The sequence below is a fragment of the Odontesthes bonariensis genome, chromosome 16, assembly GCF_027942865.1.
Source record: "Odontesthes bonariensis isolate fOdoBon6 chromosome 16, fOdoBon6.hap1, whole genome shotgun sequence".
NCBI lineage: Eukaryota > Metazoa > Chordata > Actinopteri > Atheriniformes > Atherinopsidae > Odontesthes > Odontesthes bonariensis.
Genome location: NC_134521.1, coordinates 29,250,598 through 29,271,723, shown reverse-complemented (window position 1 = coordinate 29,271,723; position 21,126 = coordinate 29,250,598). Strand labels below are relative to the sequence as shown.

The 21,126-nt window shown below is 42.4% G+C and overlaps 2 protein-coding genes across 4 annotated transcripts; one reads left to right on the top strand and one right to left on the bottom strand.

Moving 5' to 3' along the window:
• Window positions 1-1,867: 1,867 nt before the first annotated feature.
• lrwd1 (leucine-rich repeats and WD repeat domain containing 1) lies at window positions 1,868-16,967 on the bottom strand. Of its 3 annotated transcripts, none has more exons than XM_075486850.1 (16): window positions 16,896-16,967; window positions 16,168-16,254; window positions 15,595-15,829; window positions 11,784-11,903; window positions 11,144-11,290; window positions 10,958-11,047; window positions 10,355-10,720; window positions 8,304-8,421; window positions 8,017-8,123; window positions 7,646-7,856; window positions 6,874-6,946; window positions 5,802-5,945; window positions 5,388-5,494; window positions 4,773-4,934; window positions 4,116-4,225; window positions 1,868-3,329 (listed from the first exon to the last, which is right to left on the bottom strand). In XM_075486850.1, exons 2-16 carry the CDS (start codon window positions 16,245-16,247, stop codon window positions 3,177-3,179), a joined length of 2,223 nt encoding a protein of 740 aa, XP_075342965.1. In that variant the 5' UTR covers window positions 16,248-16,254; window positions 16,896-16,967; the 3' UTR covers window positions 1,868-3,176. The 3 variants fall into 3 exon arrangements, with proteins under 3 accessions (XP_075342965.1, XP_075342967.1, XP_075342966.1); XM_075486852.1 differs by having other exon boundaries at window positions 5,388-5,491; XM_075486851.1 differs by having other exon boundaries at window positions 8,304-8,418.
• Window positions 16,968-17,249: 282 nt separating this feature from the next.
• alkbh4 (alkB homolog 4, lysine demthylase) lies at window positions 17,250-20,899 on the top strand. Its single transcript, XM_075486864.1, has 3 exons — window positions 17,250-17,379; window positions 18,150-18,338; window positions 18,441-20,899. Exons 1-3 carry the CDS (start codon window positions 17,269-17,271, stop codon window positions 18,960-18,962), a joined length of 822 nt encoding a protein of 273 aa, XP_075342979.1. The 5' UTR covers window positions 17,250-17,268; the 3' UTR covers window positions 18,963-20,899.
• The last annotated feature ends 227 nt before the right edge of the window (window positions 20,900-21,126 follow it).

The following is a 21,126-nucleotide window of genomic DNA, read 5'->3' as shown; positions in this document are numbered from 1 at the left end:
TATTATTGCACCAAAAAGAAAATATTAAAATACAAAATGTATGATATTTGTTTTAAATTCAGTGAAGGGACACAAACATAGGTCTACAAAGAATACAAAGTTTTTATGTTGTTTCATTCCAAGTGGGCCCATTTATTGTGTGTGTGTGTGTGCGCGCGCGTGCGTGTGTGTTTTGTAATGTTTACAAAAAATAAACCAAATACAGTATTAATAATATTCCCATTAGTTAACGGTGCACTGTGTAAGATGGTGGCCAGAGTAGGTATTGCAACTAGCTGCTCATTGAAACTGTGCTGTCTACTGCCAAATTTGATCTTTTCATGAATATTTACTAGTACGACCAATGTACAGTATGTTTTTCCAGGTAAAAATGTATATTTTTGGAAATTGTGTGTGTGTGTGGTAGGCAGGAGTGACGATAATGCACGTTTGGCTGCTATTAAAATTCCACATAAATGGCAGATTAGTTGGCCACTGCATTTTATCTTCTGCAAACATGTTTACGGTACCCCTCCCCCTCCTGCAAACATGTTTGCAGAAGATAAATGCAGTGGCCAACTAATCTGCCATTTATGTGGAATTTTAATAGCAGCCAAACGTGCATTATCGTCACTCCTGCCTACCACACACACACACACAATAAATGGGCCCACTTGGAATGAAACAACATAATAACTTTGTATTCTTTGTAGACCTATGTTTGTGTCCCTTCACTGAATTTAAAACAAATATCATACATTTTGTATTTTAATATTTTCTTTTTGGTGCAATAATAATAATGAGCAATTCATGCATTATAAGAAATTAATGAAAAATGTCACACTAGGCTGGCCTTACACCTTAAGTTCTGAAAACAACCGAAAAACAACTAAGCATAACGTTGTTGGTTGGTATAACTGCAGCAGATGAAATTCGTTGCCTCCTGATCAATATAGTGAAATCATGTGATCAACTGAAAGTAAAACATAACTCGGAGACGAAAGCAGCACAAACGCCAGTTTTAACGGCACAAACCAGCACTAAAAAAGTAGACCACTCTGGTTTGTTTTGGAGTAATATGGGGGGGGATGGTGACCTTTGGATGACCTAAAAAATAATCTTTAATATCTCAGAAACCAAAGTAGCACAAACGAAAATTTTAACGGCACAAACGGAGCACTAACCGATCAATCTATTTGCTTGAATTTTTCACGTGGGTGGGGTGTCAGCTTCACTCAGCTCTTGTAGCACAGTCCTCAGGAGTTGGTGGAGACATGGAATAGCTGACTTCTGGCTCAAGCGGACATTTAAAAAAAAAAAAAAAAAAAAATTTTTCAGGATTATTTAGTAATAGATTGCATGTGAGCAGGATTACATAATCAGATTGCAAAATCATTTTTAACTCAGTCTGTGTTTGTCAGTTACAATTGTGTTTGAGAGGATTATGCCACTTACATCTGAAAATAAAAACTTTCGAGGATTCAATAGAGTAAACATATGGATATTTAATGTCTTAAATATCTTTAATGTCAGAGATGATCTGCTGTTAGGTACAGCTTTAACGGTTTTCACTTATCAGCTATGTTTGGCTTGTGCAGTATCTGATCTAAAACTGGATATTGACCTGAAGGCTTTATATTTAGCTTCCTTCAACCTACATACGTTTTATTTCGAGTAGAGCAGGGGAAACTTAGCAAGTGTTCGACTGTTGGTATATTGCATAAACGCTAGCCGTCACTTCTTAGCATTACAAATAAATGTCTTGATAGTAGCGCTCCGATCTTAAATTATTCAGAAGAGCTTCAGAGAAAGGTATCCATGACAGATGAGTAGCAAGGTGCTTTCAGAACAATTAGCTACGAAATGTAATAGATTTAGTTTGGTTGAGTTCTCTCTGAGTAATGAATATAAAAAATGGGGGGGGGGAAGATTTTTCTACAAACGTATTTATTCATACATCAAACACACGAAACTTCCCCCCCAAAAAAGTTAAAAATGTCCTTTGAGTTACACGTTAGTTCATGTAAAGCTTCAAGTTATACAAACAAGATGGTGAACAGTACGGCGTTCCACCGCCGTAGGAAGTAAATGACATGTTTTCTGTTCAGATCACTTTAATTACACAGCTGCATCTTCAGTTTGTCTCCCAGCTCCTTACAAAGGAGCAGATACTGCACCGTCTGCATTCTTACATGGTGTCAGAACATGACGACTTAGCAATAAAACGTACGCATCCAAGCCTTTAAAGAACACCAAAGCTCAAAACTCAGAACTGAATGTTTTATTCAGCTGATCTGTTGAATTTAACCGTCTTCGTGGCAGTTGAAGTATGCTCAAACTCGTTCCTTCCATTTTATGACGGAAAGTTGGCTGCCTGTCACACATCCTGCACACATAGGCTTCTCATCCAGTTCACTGGGTTCTTTTAACACCAGTGAATGATTTGTTTGCTTTGGATGGACAGTTACAGTAGCTCTGTAACCTCATTCCCAAAAAGGTGCACGACTGAAGAGAATGGCAATATGAAAGGGCTGTTTTGATGCCATTGTAACAAGAGTCAACAGCTTTTTACTTCAGTTGAGTGGTTTATTTAATACTGAGAAGCAGAGCTGAAGCCACGAAGCTGTCGAGGACTCCCATAAAATATGTGCGAGGCATTTCTGCATCTGTAAGCCTGTACAGCATTGTGTATCAATCAGAAATACAATACCACAAAGAAGAAGTGGTCCAACTACAGCAGCAGTTAACTGCGCCCTTCTCCTTTCTATTCCACCATTATTAAGATCAGCAATGTATTCAAGTATTAAATGATGTAAATCAGAGTTTTATACCAAACTCCACATATTACACTTCAGTGTAAAAGATTAAAATCTTTAAAAAAAAATTGGAAAAGATTACCATTGTTGTCTTGGTCAGTGATCTTGGACGTCCTCTCACAGAGAGAGAGATAAAAGAACCAGATCCTGAACAGGATCGCTGCATTCTGACGTTACCAGAGAACATCCTGCACGGATGTGTGCTCAGACATGGGAATTCCATCACAGTCGCAATACTTACTTTGATCTTCAACCAGAGTAAAGACCAAAATGTTGTGCTCTCAACTCCCGTATGACAAGATTAACTGGTGGTTTTGTTTCCAAAAAGCAAAACACAGTTCTTTACGATGTCCACTCTTGAGATCACACAGCTGGTGATGCTCAGGAGGACTCCTCTCTCTTCCATACTATCACCATATTCTTGTCGCTGAGGGCGACGAGGTAGTGCAGCTCGGGGTCCATTGCTACACTGTTGATGGAGGGGCCCTCCATCTGGCCGAGGCTGCTCCTCGTCGGAGACGGCCACTCCAACACCTGCCAAAGAACAGCAGAACGTTTTGTTTTTTATTCTTAAGGGAAAAAGCGGAACCCCATGCAATGTTAGCGGACGGGACAATATGGTGAGAGATAAATCAGATGCATCAACTATCAGCTGTTTGTAGAGAACACAAATTTCCACCATGATTTTATAATCATTGGTGGGTAAATCGATTACATTACTGATGTGATCCAGGAGTGTTGCAGCAGGGCAGGGGATCGGGTTTTCCTTTTCAGACTATATGGAGGTAAAACTAAGAGTGAGCACATCCAATATGTTGGATTATTTTGAAATGAATTATGATTACAATGAATTGAACTCCAATTGACTTGAATTTGACTATGAATTTGATTATTTAAGTGCCTTGAGATGACATTTGTTGTAATTTGGCGCTATATAAATAAAACTGAATTGAATTGAATATGTTGCTACTCATCTTTAGTTGCCCAGGAAACATGTACACAAACACAGCTAAACCAAGCCCAGCGGTATGAAACTGTAGCAAATGTTTGGAACGGATGGTAAACTGTTTGGCTGATCTGGAGGTTTGTTTACAGCCCGACTGGTTACACAGTGAACCGCCTCCACCATCTAGCTTTTCTGTAAAGCCGACATGTTCCCAGATCTCTGCAGTTAACTTGATGAGTGTAATGTTACAGTAAAGCGCAGGAAAATCATGCAACTCAAAAGAATGTTTATCCTCAGCAAGGTCCTGCTGCGACATTTTATGGAGGCAGAAATGTCAAGTTGCAGCACAAAAACATTTAGAAAAAGGCGGACACCTCAGTGGGCCGGATGGGTTTTCCAGTCTGAAAGCCGTTTATCACGAGGTCGGTGACGTGGTATGTCCACAACTGGCCTTTGTCGTCACCACACACCACGTAGGCTCGTCCTAAAGAGGATACACACAGGGCAAAGAAAGAACCGTCAACGCCAGGTCCCAAACATACGACCACCGAGTAGCTTCAGGACAAGCTTCTGAAGAACTGGAACCTGGACAAACTATACGTGAAATGTTGAGCTTTCTTATCATGGACTAAACGATTTAATTTGCAGATTTAACAGACAAGTTCTGATAAGTGATTTTCATCGTCTTCCCTGACCACACTCAAAAAGTTGGGACAGAAATGTTTACCATCCTGCTGTTTCCTGTCATTACACGTTTGATTCAATTGTGAACCGCAGAAACTAAAACTGTGAGAGATTTACATACAACATTACAGCTGCTCAACCACAGTCTGTGTGCTTGTGCTTTCATTTGTCCATACAGAAGGTTTTCGCCTGTAAATGTCAGACTTTCAGGGTTTTGTGCTAACGTATGTGTGAAAACGTTGTAATATGGTCATAGCAGGTTATAGATCAGAACAGGAGTGTAGATCACCAGACAAAAAATGCTTTCCCAGATGCCTAAAATGATTTAAAAGTGGGGAGAGACTTACCGGGACAGGTGTTGAGAGCCAGGTAAGGAATGTCCGTGTTGGCCCACTGCAGCTCAGCCAGGACCACGGCACACACCGCCCTGCTCTTCTTGCCAGGCTGCAGAGCCTTGGTCCTGCTCCAGCTCCATAAGTAGATGGAACCGTGCATGTAGCTCTTAGAAGCTACCATGATGACCCACAGGCGCAGGAGGGAGAGGGAAATGACATGAAAGAATAAAAGGAGCAAAATGAGTTGGATTTATTCTCCATTTGAAACTTAAAGTATGAAGTGAAATGTGCTGATTCTGACCTTTTACACCCAAAGTTTCAAGAATAGTATAATCTAAGCAAGTTAACCCCAAAAAAACCCAAAATATAGTCACATACACTGATAAATGAACATTACTGGCATTACTGACATAACAAGCATGAAACTTTAAAGCTGCGTCATCATGTGACCTCCTACTACTTCACATTCATTCTGCCCAAACTGGTGGACTGACTGACAATGACAACCTAAGGAATGGCAAGAGGCCCTAATTATATCCAGTGTGACTCAATGTTTCCAACTGAGTGGGGACGCTTGTGAGCACTGTGAATAACTGCAGTGTTACAGTGGATTGGAGCCTCACATACCCACTATGTCGTCAGTAAGAAAACTCAAGCCGTCAATGGTGTGGAAGTCATGCTCGTCGTCCTCGTTCTTATAAATTGGGAAAGTTATCTCCATTTCCTTTGACCTACTGAGAGAAATGACAGCGGAATGGCTTCTGGCTGGTCCACATGGAAAACATGTGCAAACAAATGGTTGTACAATAACAGAGTTTGTACAATTCTAACAAGTTTGAAAGTCTATATTTGCTATGAAAACCGTTATTCTTAAACAGCCTGAACACTCTTAGACAAGGACTGGACAGAAAAAGAGTGAAGAAAAAAAACAAAAAAAAACAGCCAATAAACAAAGTCTGGAGAACTAGTAATAAAGGCCGCTTTGGATTACAAGAAAGTGCAGCTACTTGGAAGTAGAATCTAAAGAAATGAGGCTTTTACCTCTTTGTCATGTTGTTTGTCCCTAGTTGTGTGTTGTAGCAGTACAGGCCGTCCTCACAGGCAGTCAGAAGGTGCATGCTGGGAGATGACGGGGGCAGACAGATGTGCAGAGGAGTGGCGCTGATCTCCAACGCCAGCAGCTGACTGAATGGGACAAAAAGCGGAGTACTGCCGTCATAATTGATTCACAAAAGTATAGGAAATAACCCAGGATTAAGCTTATTTAGTCTGCCGACCACAGGACTGGAAGCTGTGACATTCTGAGACACAAAATACCAACTGGTGCAGCCAACATTTAGTGAGCCAACGTGATTTTGATCTTTGGAGGGTTAAATGTCGATCTAAAATGGTCCTTTTCTACTGGCCCTGTGTCAGCAGAAGCTCAACTTAAAGTCTGAGTGAAGCATGTCTGAAGATTAAACATCTTAAAACATGTTAAAAAATTAGAAAACTGTACTTTAACAAATTGTGGAGGTGGGCTGTAAACCTAGTGGTCTTCAGGGCCGGTCTTAAAATAGATAAAATTCACAAATTCACAATAAAGTAGAATTGAGAACGAGGCGAGCAAAAGCGACACCACCCCTAACAGTTGAACGCTATAAATAGACCTACTATGCTGCATCAGCCTCAGACTACCCAGCTAACTGTTCTGCCTTCATCACTAAATGAGCGAGGCAGAACAGTGGCAGAGGCAGTGACCCTGGATGCCAGAACTGGGGTCGTTTACTGCAGAGGAACAAGGGGAAAAACTGGACTTGTGTTGTGAAGTGCGAGTGTGAAATGCAGCAGCCCTGCAACCACGTTTGTGCTCATCTGAGATCTGACAATCAGAGTCTTCATCAGACACAGGGTAACCCTAATTTTATTTACCTGATGGTTGTTTTATTAAAGTCTGACTGGGTGGTTAACAACAGAATTGTCTGAAGTCACAAAAGATTTTTTTCCTACTTTATTAAGACCTTAGTGAAGGAAGAGGGAAGAACCCAACACACCAGTAATGCAATACTCAAATTCCTGAGGAGATGATTTGCAGCTTGGAATGAAAGTGAAGGATCCAGACAGAAATACTCACACAACTTTGAAGTTGTACTGGCTGTCCACTCCACCGATATCCCACATCCCGATCTTGTTATCATACGATCCCGCTGTAACAGACCAAACGCTGAAGTCAAGAAAAGTCATTTAGAACACCATCCCTGCTGTTGGAGAGCCATCGAGTCCTCAACAGGCGAGGATGCAGTCATCAGAAAGCATTGGGTGTCAAACATGGGGCAGTTAGAGGAGCAGTGAGGGATAAAGGAATGTTTGGGTGCCACACATCTAACGAAGCGTGGAGAAAGGCTCATTTTAAGCTGACCGAGGCTGACCCATCTTTAGAAACCAGGACAGCTGATGGCCCATATAATACTGACTTTTTTTTTTTACATGTTGTTTGGCTATTACATATTGGATTGTGTAGCACAATGTGGACAAATGGTAAAAATGAATCGATTTTTAATTTTTACAGTTGGAAGAAGATGAAAAGAAACAAAGTGGATCATTATTAACATATCATGAAAAACATCAAGCAAATGCACGCCTGTTGGCTCAAGTTAGACTTTTTTTTTTTTCAGGAAACTTGCACAACTTCATTGTATCAAGTCAAAGATGAACACAAAATAAATGTGTAAACTGTGGTGGATGTTTACAACTGACAATGTGAATAATCGCTTCTTCTCTGTCCTTAATAACTTTAAACTGTAACTTTATTTACAACCTGTCTGAATGTCAAACAGGTTGGGACTTTGCTCCTTATTTCCTTAGATTTTAGCAGTTAATAAGAGCTCGTGCCAGTTAAAACTCACTGAAGAGGAAGTTTCCCTGTTGGTGGTTGAAACGGAGGACAGACAGCGCCTTTCGGCTGGCTCTGAACTCGCCGTAGGCCACGTTGTTTCTGGGATGGATCAGTTTGACGAGGCCCCTCTTCCCGCCGGCTGCGAGAACGCTGCAGAGCTGCGCCGCAGCTTTGCCTCCTCTGGACATCAACACTGTGGACCAGGCCAGTGAGAAGAACTCCTGTTGTAGAGAAAAATGGACAAATACTCAGAATTATTATTTACAAATCAGCCTTCTGAACAAAAGAAATGGTCATTAGTCATATTACATACAAAAATCTTAAGAGACAATTTACTCTTTTTCTGAAATTGTGGAATAAGCAGAATAAAAGGGAACAAACCTCTCCAGAAACTTTGTATTTTTTCATCACCATCCCTGTTTCACAGTCAATCACACACAGAGAGTCTCCTCCACAGGTAGCGACCAAGCGGCTGCCTCCACCACAACCTGCTCATACGGGAAACAGGACACATTTTAAACATAACTATGGAGAAAGCTTTTAGTATCCGTTTACAGTCGGGACCTTTATTTAAAAAAAAAAAAAAAAAAAAATGTAAATATTGTTTGACACTGATTAATATGATGGGAATGTTTTTTGTTTTTCTTAAAGGAAGGGCTTGTCGGTACCAGAGGCATCTGGCAGCGGCTGGAAGGCACAGGCCCACAGCTGTGTGGAGAAGTCGTCCGAGCTGTCCTGCTTACTGTGGCACTGGAGCACATGAAGCGGCTGCAGACCCACCGGCTGCTGGAAGGAAATACAGCAGAGCGATGAGAACCCGACATTGCCGAGAGATACTGCCATTCATAAGAAAAGAGCAGCAGCAGCTATTACCTAAATGCAAAATTTAGCACGTTAACAAGCCGAACATTAGAAGTAGAATGCTTACAGGTTCACAATCTTAATTCAGCCTGGTAGTCATGCAATTTCTCAAAGTAGAGGTGGACACCAAGCACAGGCAGGAATGATACTAATATTAGACTAATTCAAAGACTTATTGATGGCGCATCTTTCCAAAAACATATATTTTCATTTTTTATAAATTCACTTCTTTGGCTTCTTGTTTGGTAGAGTTGTCCACAGTCTGCATTCCAGAGTCCCTTTTTCTAAAGCTGCATTTAAAAATCACGGGATCCTTTTCCAGGAGTCAGGGTCTTTAATAAATGCTTGTTTCCACTATGCAGTCCGGTACAGGTCGGGTCGCTTTGGGGTAAGCTTGCATTCCCACTGTACAAAGGGGACCCTCAGGGGTGGGCGGAGTGCGTGCCGAAGCAGAGACCGGAACCAGTCCTGTGTGCTAGGTACCCCAAGTAGAAGGGTTACAAAAAATGGTAACGGGTACCATGGGACTGGTACGCTTTCGTGGTAATGGAAACACTTATATAAGCGAACCTTTCCGAACCGACCCGTACTGGACTGCATAGTGGAAACGAGGCTTAAGGGGATCCTTTCCTCGGCCTCCTCCATGTCCACCATAGCTACTATCGGCTACACAGAGTTTTTAGGAGACATTTTATTCTAAAACTAGCATTTTTAGGATTGTCTGCACCCTTCCAGATGGGACTTATAATGTTGAATATTTATGACTGGCTCCAGTGTTCATAGTGTTTTATTTCTGTCTTGCCATCTCAGTCCCCTGAAGTTTAATATCCACAATAAAATGTAAAATCGGTTGACTGTAAGTTGTGTCACAGCATCATTTGTTTTTTTTCACATTTGACTTTCAAGCCCAAACTGATGGGCTTTTTTTTGGGGTATTTTCATAGTGTGTGAAGTTGATTAGCTGCCTATATGCCTCCAGTTCAGCGAGGGAGGTGGAAACAGAGGTGAAACCCGCTGCGTGTGCAAGGACAGGCTGGTGTCACGGAGCATGTTGCTCTGACCAGTGACGCTGTCGACACTCAGCTGATTCTGCGATGGCGGCTCTATGTGTGTCAGCACGCACTACTGTGGGGCCGAGACCCCTCTTGAGGTTTGGCATGTGGGAATTACTACATAGGAACATGTCACCTCGAGACTCTCTCTCTAAAACCTAACTATCAAGTTAGAAATCTTGGGGTAATATTGGACTCAGACCTGAACTTTAACAGCCACATTAAATCAGTAACATCAGCAGCTTTTTACATCCAAAAAACATTGCCAGAATCAAAGGAATAGTGTTTAAGGAAGGAAATAGTGTTTAAGGAAATACGACCATATTAGTCCAGTGCTCAGGTCTCTGCGCTGGCTTCCTGTCGCTCAGAGAATAGACTTTAAAACAGCTCTGCTCGTGTACAAGTCTCTTCATGGTCAAGCGCCAAAGTACATCTCTGACATGTTAGAGCCATATGAACCAACTCGGGCTCTGAGAACCTCAAGGAGGGGTCTCCTGCTGGGGCCCAGAGTCAGGACTAAACAAGGTGAGGCTGCGTTTCAGTTTTATGCCCCTAAAATCTTCCAGAAGATGTGAGACCGCCTCAACTCTGACAATGTTTAAATCCAGGCTGAAAACAGTTCTATTTAGCTGTGCATATGACACCTGAAAGTATTTTATCTGCACTCTTTGCTTTTTAATGAATGAATGAATGATTATTTTTTATGTTTTTTTTGGAATGATTTTATTGCCTTCTTGATTTTATGTAGCTGTAAAGCACTTTGAATTGCCTTGTGTACGAATTGTGCTTTTCTACTTTTACTGTACCTGTGCCTTGCTGCAAGTCTTGATGATGGGTAGCGTGTACACATCTCTCTGAGGCCGTGTAGCTTTGACGTCCTCCATCAGTTCAGCTTGAGCATCATCCTCTTTGGTTCGCCTTGCTTTGGGAGTCCTGGTCGTATCTGCCCTAATCTGTCCTCTTGTGGGAGTGGAGGCAGTTTTATTTGTCTTGCGAGGGCTCATGCTGGTGTGAGTTACTGTCTGAAGTTTGAGGCGCAGGCTGGACTTGCGAGGACTATCTTTCGCTGGAGAAGCAGGGAGATCCGAGCGTAATTTTTTGCGAGGAGTCAAGTTGATGTTGGTGTCCACGACTGGTTCAGTTCGTTTCCTCTTGGAAGGTGTCGAGACATCCTGAATAAAACACAGATACATGTGTGAGAAACTTCAATGCCACTACTCGTGACATAAACTCGGATAAAATCCGTGTCAATCTATTGCTGATCAGGTGTGTCGTCCAGTAATCAAAACACATGAGAGAATTTCTCAGATATAAAGCAGTAACAACATAAAGGAAGCTGTTGATCCCAAAATTGGGTCATATTTAACCAGAAACGTTGGTTAGCAATGTGGATCTTTTAAAAATCTTACACAGTTCTTTTTAGTGTCAGACTCCTTGTCGTCAGTGTCTTCCTTTGGTTCCGTCAGTGAGCGCAGATACTGTTTAGCTATAATCTCCACCTAAAAATCAAAAGGATGCAAAGAAGCAGTTAATAAAGAAAACTGGATAAAGCAACACAACAACAGGCCAGAATATTTCAAACAACCCAATCTTACCTTCCATTTGGTGAAATCACTGACTGAACTGGGGCCAAATTTAACTTGTTGACGGGCTGTGCTCACAAAGCTCTTCTCCAAGGCGGACATTTTTTCAGCAGTGATGGGATCTGGGAGACTAAAGCTCTTCTCCCACACTGCAACGACCTTAAATAAAAACAACAAACACTTATTGACACAAGCGTGAACAATACACAAAACTGCTGCACTGCGGAAGAAATGTCGCACACACCACAATGTCCCGATGACTCACGGCATAAAGTCTAATTCAGGAATACTAACACATCTGCCATGAGATGGTTTATGCTTGGGAAAAAAATCCAAACATACTGAATGACCAGATTTGAACACAAAAAGATTTTTTTTCTTCCTTGATGCCATCGGCAGAATATAATGCCAGGATTCATCAGGCTGTAATTGTGAAAGAACAGTTCAGGAAGCATTTGGCATCAGATCTGAACCCTGTTTACATTGTGCAAGAGAATGAATGCTACATAAGCTTATCAAAATGATGTCACAGAGAGTGTGTGCTGTAGTCAAAGCTAAAGGTGGTCCAATAAAATATTAGAGTGTGAGACTGCTCTTGGCCAAGCAGTGTATAAAAAAAAAAAAAAAAATTCTTTAAATATTAGTTTCATACCCTGGTCCTCAGGTTGTCACTGTAGACATAGCGCAGGTGGTTGGCTGTTGTACTGACATCTTTGTTGTTGTAGACCCTCAGATTGGGTAGCAACACCATCAGCTTGTAATTGTCACTCACCTGAAACAAAAACAACCAACAATAAAGTCTAACCCAAAATGAGGAGGTGTCTCATGTTGATTTCTTAAAAATAAGCACAGAAAGCTAGGTAATGTCACATTTAAAGCCATGAAACAAAACACGGTGGAACTGTTCATATTTCGTGCCAACATGCATGCACCCCTCTGTTCGTTGAGCTCCACTGGCTACCCTTAGCATCAAACCCAAGCCACTAATGGTAGCCCACAAAGTGCTTAATGGAACAGCTCCCATCTACATGCTCTCGCAAAGGCTTACGTCACGACTCGATCACACCGGTCGACTCGATTGTCGTCTAGGGGTGCCTACACCACACTCAAGACAATCCAGACTCTTTTCATGTGTCGTTCCGCGATGGTGGAATGACCTACCGAGCGCTACTAGAACATACTGTTGTACTCTGTCAATCTTCGAGAAACTCTCGAAGACCAGAGAGCATCTCCTATCCCAGCACCTACCCTGTACTTCCCTCTATACCCGCACTCCATTTCTACACCATCGCCTCTGACAGAGCCCGACTAGTATGTAGCTTATTGTTAGACATTACATTACGGTCATTTTGCAGACGCTTTTATCCAAAACGACTTACAATAAGTGTGTTCCACATCAGTAGGCAAAAGAACTTCAGTCACAAGAAATCATAAGAACATTTCCTTCCAAAACCAAACAGCTAAGAGCATAACTAGTGCTAGAGTAAGTGCGGTAAGTTGGGTACCTAGACAAATGGGAAGACAATTTAGAAAACAAAGACAATTTAGGAAACAAATAAGTGCGTTAGCTCAGCTGTAATGTTATATCCTCATTTGTAAGTCGCTTTGGATAAAAGCGTCGGCCAAATGCCTATAAACATAAAGATTCCCGGATGATTCCACCACAAGTGTACAGTGTGAACACATCAAGGAAGGCTTGAGGACACATTCTGCGCTGGTTCCTCTACACGGAAACGGCTACACGGAAATGTTTTTCACTGTAACCAATACTTTTGCTTATCGTTTGGCTGTCGCGGCCACACGGAGCCGGCGTTCCCAGTACCCCAAAACGATAGTTTTGGAGAACGGGTTCCAGAGTGGGAAGATCTGAGAACGGCGTTGTTTCGTTTCCATTGTTACAGCCAGAACGGATTTGTTTACATCTGCGGCAGAGCCACATGGCCAACGCCAGTGACGTATACACATACGTCAGTGACCAGAACAAAAAGCGGCTTCCATTCAAAATCCGGAAGAAGAAGACAACACAACACAACAAGGACAGACAGCGATCATCATGGACCCCACAACATTGATAGCAGCACTGCTGCAGACACTGCTAACTACAGCGGCGTTGTTGAAGGAACAACGTGAGCTTCGCGCTGGTAGAAGTAGGGGCGTACACGCATGCGCATTGCTTACAGCGCATATAGAGGTGTGGCGTGTGTACTGCATCGTTTTCAGCGTTTTCATCGTTTCCAGCTTTCCTGTGTGTTCGCAATAATTTCCGTACCCGTTTTCAAAAAAAATCTTGTTTCGTTTCCGTGTAGCCGTAGCCTCAAATGAAAAGATTACCGACTGGACTGGCAGAATATCAGAAGCTGAAACCTCCTGGCTCAAACTCAGCAGGAGGTAGGAACACATTCTACCTCCTGTTGCCTGGTTGCTGCCTGGGGCTGGGGGGCCAGGAGGAGGAGTTGTCCTGCTGGTTCGGGGTCTGTGGTGGCTGGGGGGCTGCTGGCCCCCGGATGTGCCCGCTACGCCACACTCCAGTGAAGGTGGGGGATGGATGCATGTGCTGTGCGAGTGTTTTTGGATGTGTTTTTTTTTTTTGTCTTATATGATTTATGGGGTGGGGGGCATTGCTTCTCCCCGCTGCTCGCGGCCTCACCCACCTGTGGGCACGTCTTGACTCCCGGGCCGCTTGCCCAGGGGCACTGGGGCAGGCGCTGGCCCACTGCGGTTGGCTGTCTGGGGCGCCTGGGCCTCTCGGGTGTTGGACGGGGCCCCTGCCGGGGGGTTTTGGTGGTGCTTGGGCTCGCGGGGGCCGGTTCCGGCGCGCAGCCCATGTCAGGGTGGCGGGGGCCTGGCGGGGCTGGTAGGCTGCCGCCTCTGGTCGCCGGGGGGGCTCTGCCCGATACTTGTGGGGGCTCTGTCTGGGAGCTTCCTCTGCTGTCTTCTGGGGGGATGCGTGGTCGTCCCTATGATGGGCTTCCCGGGTTCTGTGCTCCTTAGGGGCTGTTGGTGGCCTGGGTCTGGGGGCCCTCTCGGCCTGCTTCTGATTGCTGGGAGAGGGGGGGGTTGTTGTGCCACTATACACTGATATTTAAGCATGGTTATTATGTGGGACCATCTACGTGTATTGCATGTTCATGCACTCACATTCATTAAGCAGCTCACTAAGCAGTTGTTGTGCTGTCCTGTGGTTTAAAGGACAAGACCGTTTTTTTGACATTGGGCCCTTGATTTCACATTATAACATGATGTTCTACTCACCCCTGCTTGTTGTTGGTAATTTGGAGCTGTTCCGAAGATATTCGAGAGGCGTCTGGCTGCTCTCTTGAGATATTCGGCCATGAAACGGTTTCCTATGGGCAACGTTATACAGGCACAAACTATGCTTTTTATAATTTATTAATTACTGTACACTAACACTGATAACGTGGAGGTGTGTCGCTTACTTAAAAAAATCCGGGTTACTGTAATTTTGATTTTTTGTCGTGAAGTGGGTGTTACTGACGTCATCGTCGTGCTACTACCACAGACAGCCCACAGACCTGCTGCCTATTTATTCATTCGGCTAAAATTCAAAATTACAGTAACCCGGAGCAGCCAGACGACTCTCGAATATCTTCGGAACAGCTCCAAATTACCAACAACAAGCAGGGGTGAGTAGAACATCATGTTATAATGTGAAATCAAGGGCCCAATGTCAAAAAAACGGTCTTGTCCTTTAAGGTCACCTGTGTATCATATGAGATTGCTGCTGCTTGTGTTTTTTTTTGTTTGTGTGTTTGTTCTCTGCTTGTCTGCTTACAGGTTTGGAGCTTCTAAGGTTGGATTCCCCACAAAAGCCGTGAATCGTCTTCAGTTTTGTTTTTACAGGTGTAGCAGCTGGTTGTCGGATTTTTCATTGTTTTTTATGTTTGTCTCTTCATGTTTCTGTTCTTTTTTTCTCGTCTTCGCTTTCCCTCTCTCTCTGTCCCCCGGTCCGGTTCGCCACTATTATCATATCATGTTAAATATTGTAACAAAATTAATAAATAAAAATGAGGAGTTGATGGGCGTCAAGGGGAGCTTTACATTCATAAAGCTTCCCTTGGCATAGCAAATGTGTTTAGCATAAACGGTATTCAGATCACAATTCTGCTGCTATAATGCTGGACAGGACAAGGAAAAAAAAAAAAAAAAAAAAAGGAACACATTCTACCACAGAGCTGACACATCACACGACCATTCACACCATGGTATGGGTGGGTAAGTGTCCAATTTCCATGATCTGAAAAGTCTCTGTGCTGTGGAGAAAGCCCACACAGACTCACTGGGAATATGCAAACTCCACACACAAAGGTCTGAGCTGGCTTAAAGGCTTAAAAGAGTGAAACTTCCAGCTGAGGAGCAGCACTACCAGCACGCTACACAACATAGTGTAGAATTAGCCAGTATGGTCTTTTAGGATCCATATACAGGCAGAGGCAGATTCTTACAGTGATATAGAGGTTGTCGTCCATCTTGAGCTCTTCCAGACTGCTCAGAGACTCCAAGGTGGTAACATCCTCCATCTGGTTGTCGCTGAGGTCCAAGTGACGAAGTGCAGGCAGCTCCAGAGTCACAGGAAACTCTTGCAGTCTGTTTCCAGACAGATCCCACCTCTCCATGGACCGCAGGCGGGACAGGAGCCCGACAGGCAGGTCCTGAAGCTTAAGCCCCAGCTTGGACAGACTGAACAGCAAACAGCCACATGTCAATGTTTCTGAAAACCTAGTATTAGGCATTATTTAGTAATTCATCTGTGAGCGCTGCATCTTTTTAAATATATGTACAATTAAAATCAAAGCTAGTCTCAAATCCCATATTTACACAATAGCAATGTAATAATAAAACATATGGAACGGATTTCTAGCAGTTCAGTCTTTTTTATTTGCTTTTTTAAAGTGTGTCTTTAGTCTCTCTCCAAGCAGATCCTTAGTTGTACATTTAATCAAGACCCTCTAAGGGCACAGGTCTAACTGACATGTAAATACAATTAGAACGGGACGGCTACAGTAACACATGCTTACTTCAATGTCTTTATTTGCTCCAGCTTGTTGGTTTTTGGAGAGCCTTTCTCCAGTAAGAGCTTCTCTGTTATTTTCTCCATTGCTTCTCTGTAAGAACAATTCAGATATGAAGATACCTGAGAGAGAGAGTGAAGTGTTCAAGAGTAACTGTTTCAGAGCTAAAGGGGCTTTTAAGAAGTTCCTGTTTTTTAGCTAGTAGTAGTTTGGGCACATTAGACCAAGTTAATGCAATTGTATTTGAATCAGATTTCAGCGTTTCATCTGGTTTATTTGTCTCTGCAGCATGCACAAGTTCATATCAGCTCAAGTCTTATAAGAACCAAAGATTTGTTCAAACACCACACGTTCACGGTGTTTATATATCAGCAAGGCATCACAAAGGAGAGGTTCACTTGAGAATGAACAGAGACAACAGCCCAACCTTACCATGTTTAAGTCAGAACTGAGTGTTTTTTTTTTTTTATAGTTTTAGCATTTGGAAACTCCTTTTCATTCACAAAATACGAAGAGGGGGCATCAGGATTTATTTGTTGACAAAATTATAAGCTCGAGGAACTTTTACTTTACAAGTAACAGGCTAGCCAAATTGTTTGGAAGCACCGACTGCTTTCCCCCTTACTTCTTTGCTAAGGTAGCATTATATAAATAGCATCCATCCATGAGATTTAATGTAGGTTCCGGTCATTTATCGTTCATAGAAATAAAGATTTATAGCCAAAATTACTTACCAAAACTTCGGCAACTTCAGCGAACTTCAATACACATGTGGACACCGAGTATTCCCGGGGAAACTCTTCGTGCATCCGGTGGGCGTGGTTTAATTGGACATGGAAGAGTATAACCCTGAGCTGTGTCTGCCAGGGTGGCCTTCCCAACTTCATATATACATATATATATAAAGCAACGTCCTTCTACACAAAGGAACGCTGTACAAGAGTAATTTTTTTATCATTCTATTCAATAGTTTTATTTTCTTTAATTATTAATCTTCGACATTTATGAAAAAAGCCGAATGAACCTTCCTGCTGTCTCCATTAGGTGGCGACAGTTGTGTACTCCAGCGGAACGTCATTTCCCAACACACGAATAAGATGCAGTAGAATGATGGCTCCAGACAACAATGTTGCTTCATGCGGCTGTAAAGGCATCCGGACGTGTCTCATATGTGAAAATTTTAGGAGGAAAGCACAGGTCGAGGCAAGCGAATCAAAGGTATTTCTGTCTTACTGTAACTGTGTTCTGCTTTGTTTATATCTCAGGATCAAGTATCATTAACCTGCGCGAGATATGCTACGGAAGCCCGCACAGGACATAGCTTGATTCGTCAAACTGTTATTACTGAGCTCTACTGTCACTTGTTTTCTCGTGTTTTTTTTTTGTTTTTTTTGTTTAAACATTTTTGTTACAGGTTTTCATACCAGAAATTACTAATGTCGTGTACCGTTCACCTTTTTGAAAAAAGTAGTATTATCATGCTAATTGTGGTTCGTCATTACCGCAATTTCCTCATTTAGTGTATAAATATCTACTTTTATAAAAAATGTAACCTTATGTGAGACACACAAAATAGATACAAGTCAAATAACGAGCATATCATAAAAAAAGAAGTAGAGAAACACCAGAATAATTTTCAACAAAGCAAATTAAGCTGTCACATTCATTGCAGGTGTTTTGAAATACCCTTGGAATCATTTAGCTGCAAAAGTTACCTAAAGTTCTGTTGGCTTTTAAGCATTTGTGAACATATATCTTTCTTAACTCAGTTCAGAGGGTTGTAATTTGGGTTGTGGCAGACAGTATGTGGCAGGTGTAAGCAAATGACAAAAGATGCACGCTTGTAGATGACATCACTTTAATCAAGCACATACACAACAGGGGTAACAAGTCTTCTTTTGAATAAAATGAAATGCTTATTTCTAGAGTAAAGCCCCTGCTCCAATCTCAGTTTTTATAGTTGTTTTGTCATTTGTTTTTGTATGAAGATTGTGCATCAGTTCCTCTTCAGTCCTGAGTCGAAGCTCGCTGTCTGCAAAGATGCAGAGGCCGTGTCATTCGCGCTTCCTGGTGTCTTCCTGTGGGAGGACTTTATATCAGAGGAGGAGGAGAAGGAGCTGATTGGCTCAATGGACCAGGATGCATGGAATCAGTCTCAGTCTGGTCGAAGGAAACAGGTGATGATGAACACATCAAGTGAAAATCTATATTTTCCTCTTCAGCTCTGCAAATTTGTTGAATGTTATTTTAACAAACCATATTCTCCTCTATGGTCACAGGACTTTGGCCCAAAGGTGAACTTCAAGAAGAAGAAAGTGCGTGTGGCTGGCTTCAGTGGACTGCCCGCTTTGAGCCAAAAACTAGTACTCCGGATGCAGCGAGAGCCGAGCCTGGCAGGCTTTCAGCCAGTGGAGCAGTGCAACCTGGATTACCATCCTCAGCGAGGCTCGGCCATCGATCCACACCTAGACGACTCCTGGTTGTGGGGAGAGCGGTTGGTTACCATCAACATGTTGTCAGACACCACTCTCACCCTATCCCTTGATCAGGGCCTGCCAGAGTTGGGACTAGCAGAGGAAGTCCACGTGGCTGTGCGTCTTCCTCGCAGATCTTTAGTAGTGTTACATGGTGAGGCGAGGCATAGATGGAAACACGCCATTCACAGGTGGGATGTTCATGAACGCAGAGTCTGCAGCACATACAGAGAGCTGTCAGCAGAGTTCCTGTCTGGAGGGCAGCAGGCGGAGCTGGGAGCTCAGCTGTTGAATATTGCTTTGAGTTTCCAAGGAACTTCAGTATAATTTAATCAGACACATGAAGAGAGCTTGAACTACAAGAGCTGCGACATGTATTGAACTTTAAAGATGTGCCTTTTATTGAACTGAAGGTTTGTAGGCTGGAACTTATAGCTTATATGCACTGATTGTCAAACATATATACCATGACTAGTACTGCAATGTACTGTACAATCTGTGTTTCTGTCAAAATATTACGGTACAAAATGTTTTTTCCAAAACTTTGGACGTCTGAGATTGCCAAAATAATTTCCCTTACAGTCTGTGTTTTTTATGACAGTGATTGGAACACAGCCTTAGGTGCTTTTCTCATAAGGATTGTCAGATTGTCATCTGATAGGGATGATGGCATCACACTGAATTACTTGTTTTGCATTTGTTTTCCACTCTGTCATACTTGATATATCCAGCAGATCCCATCAAACTACTGAGTTTTAATCTTAGGGGCCCTTATACTCCACAATCTGTTGTTTTTTTTTTTTTTTCAACCATGTAGTTTTTTTTCTTTTTCCCTTATTGTGTAGCATACAAACCACTGCGCAACTCTCCACTGAAGTGTTCTGTCCTCTTGAATGCACATAGATTGTATGTCTAAGCCAGCAGTTGGAAGTCAGACTGGTGACATGAAGTGACGTAGCAGGGGGCCTCTCATCGCCGCTGGCTTCTCATCGCTGCAGGATAATGTGCATCCTGGGAGACCTGATCACAAGTGGACTGCTTTAAGTCTGCGTGTTGACACCTGGCATTACCAAACCTTTCTATGTGTCCTGACTGACCACGTGTGATCGAACTTCAGTTACCTGTTCTATGTGTAAGTAAACACGTAGACTATGTCACCCAGTCAGCTAAGCAACTGACTCGAACAAGCCACAGATGTCTCTGTACAGGAACAGATACATTCTGTGACCTGAACCCTATCATTATTCAGACATTAACAAGTTTGAGATTCACTTGAGTCCCATTAATTGTGGAATTATCTACAGATATTTCCATAAGCTCAGTCAAGGTGCATAAAATGATAGTTTTACAGAGCTCAGCCTCGGCTCATTATACTGCTAAAAACACACATCCATTGAAGCTTTGAACAACTTAGATTCTCATGACTCATCAGCTGTTTTCCATATTACTCTGCAACAACATTCAACAGTCAGCTCCCCAACAAAGCCTTCAGGTAATACACCGATCACTATTCTCGTGATGAATATAATCTTTTTTTCCCGTTGACAAAGGTCTCAGTAATCCAGTTCAGCAAAGCTTTTGGCACGTTTCATTTCCGATTAACTGGCAGCTATGCCTCATCTTTTCACATACTTTCTCTTATAAGTCCGATTCGCATGTAAACATTCTTGACAAGGGGATTTGAAAACAAAGCCAGCCTTTGTCACTTCTGTTGAGACTATATGAGCTTTGACGACATGTCCACAACTGCCAACAAGATTCAACGCTGCACAAAATTGCACGTCCCTCATCTGTTGTCCTGTAAACGGAGCTTGTTTGGGGCATGGCCCGTTAAAAGGCGACTCCCAAGACCAACTGGACAGATCAGGAGCTTTGGTGTTGAGCTCACAGCTGCTTTGTTCTCTGTTGCTGCAGATCGTAACATAAAAGGGCAAGCGGGAGGTTTCCTTTGAATGAGATATCCTGAGTGATTTAAAGTTGCTCTTTATAGATTTTGTTTTTTAATGACAACCGTGACAGCGAGAAAACATCCTGCTGATAACTGTTGACTGAGGTCATGTCAGGTCAGTAAATGTTGCTTGAATGCGGCCCTGTCGAGGACAACCTTTGAACGTGTGTTTACACCTGTACGCTGTTATCTGATCACTGAGGATGGATGTCAGCACCAAGTCTGAACGGGGCCTTGAGCTTCAAGAATTAGATCTTTTGTTTTACTAACTTGTTCAAGACTCGTGTAACGATGCTATGATTTTTAAGAAGCACTCATTTCTATCAAATGGAATTGTGTAATTTAATAATAAAAGCATTATTCTGAAACATGGTTGTTATCGTTGGATCGTTTGTAATGATAAGGTTGTGCATTTGAGATCCCTTACAGATATATTTTGTTATTTGTCATGTAAAAATATGCTACAATGTATTTTGGTTCCACATTTTTTTAATAAATCATGTGTGTTGAGATGGAATTAGAATATTAAAGCTAGAACAGTTC

Excerpts from the sequence above, each read along its gene's own strand:
- lrwd1 (XM_075486850.1), bottom strand. The coding sequence starts at position 16,247 with ATGGAGAAAATAACAGAGAAGCTCTTACTGGAGAAAGGCTCTCCAAAA. Across the intron at positions 11,904-15,594 it reads ACGACAACCTCTATATCACT|GTGAGTGACAATTACAAGCT; the intron begins GTAAGAATCTGC and ends TTTTTGTTTCAG. Across the intron at positions 4,935-5,387 it reads TCTTACTGACGACATAGTGG|CTTCTAAGAGCTACATGCAC; the intron begins GTATGTGAGGCT and ends TCATCATGGTAG.
- alkbh4 (XM_075486864.1), top strand. The coding sequence starts at position 17,269 with ATGATGGCTCCAGACAACAATGTTGCTTCATGCGGCTGTAAAGGCATC. Across the intron at positions 17,380-18,149 it reads TCGAGGCAAGCGAATCAAAG|ATTGTGCATCAGTTCCTCTT; the intron begins GTATTTCTGTCT and ends TTTTGTATGAAG. Across the intron at positions 18,339-18,440 it reads AGTCTGGTCGAAGGAAACAG|GACTTTGGCCCAAAGGTGAA; the intron begins GTGATGATGAAC and ends CTATGGTCACAG.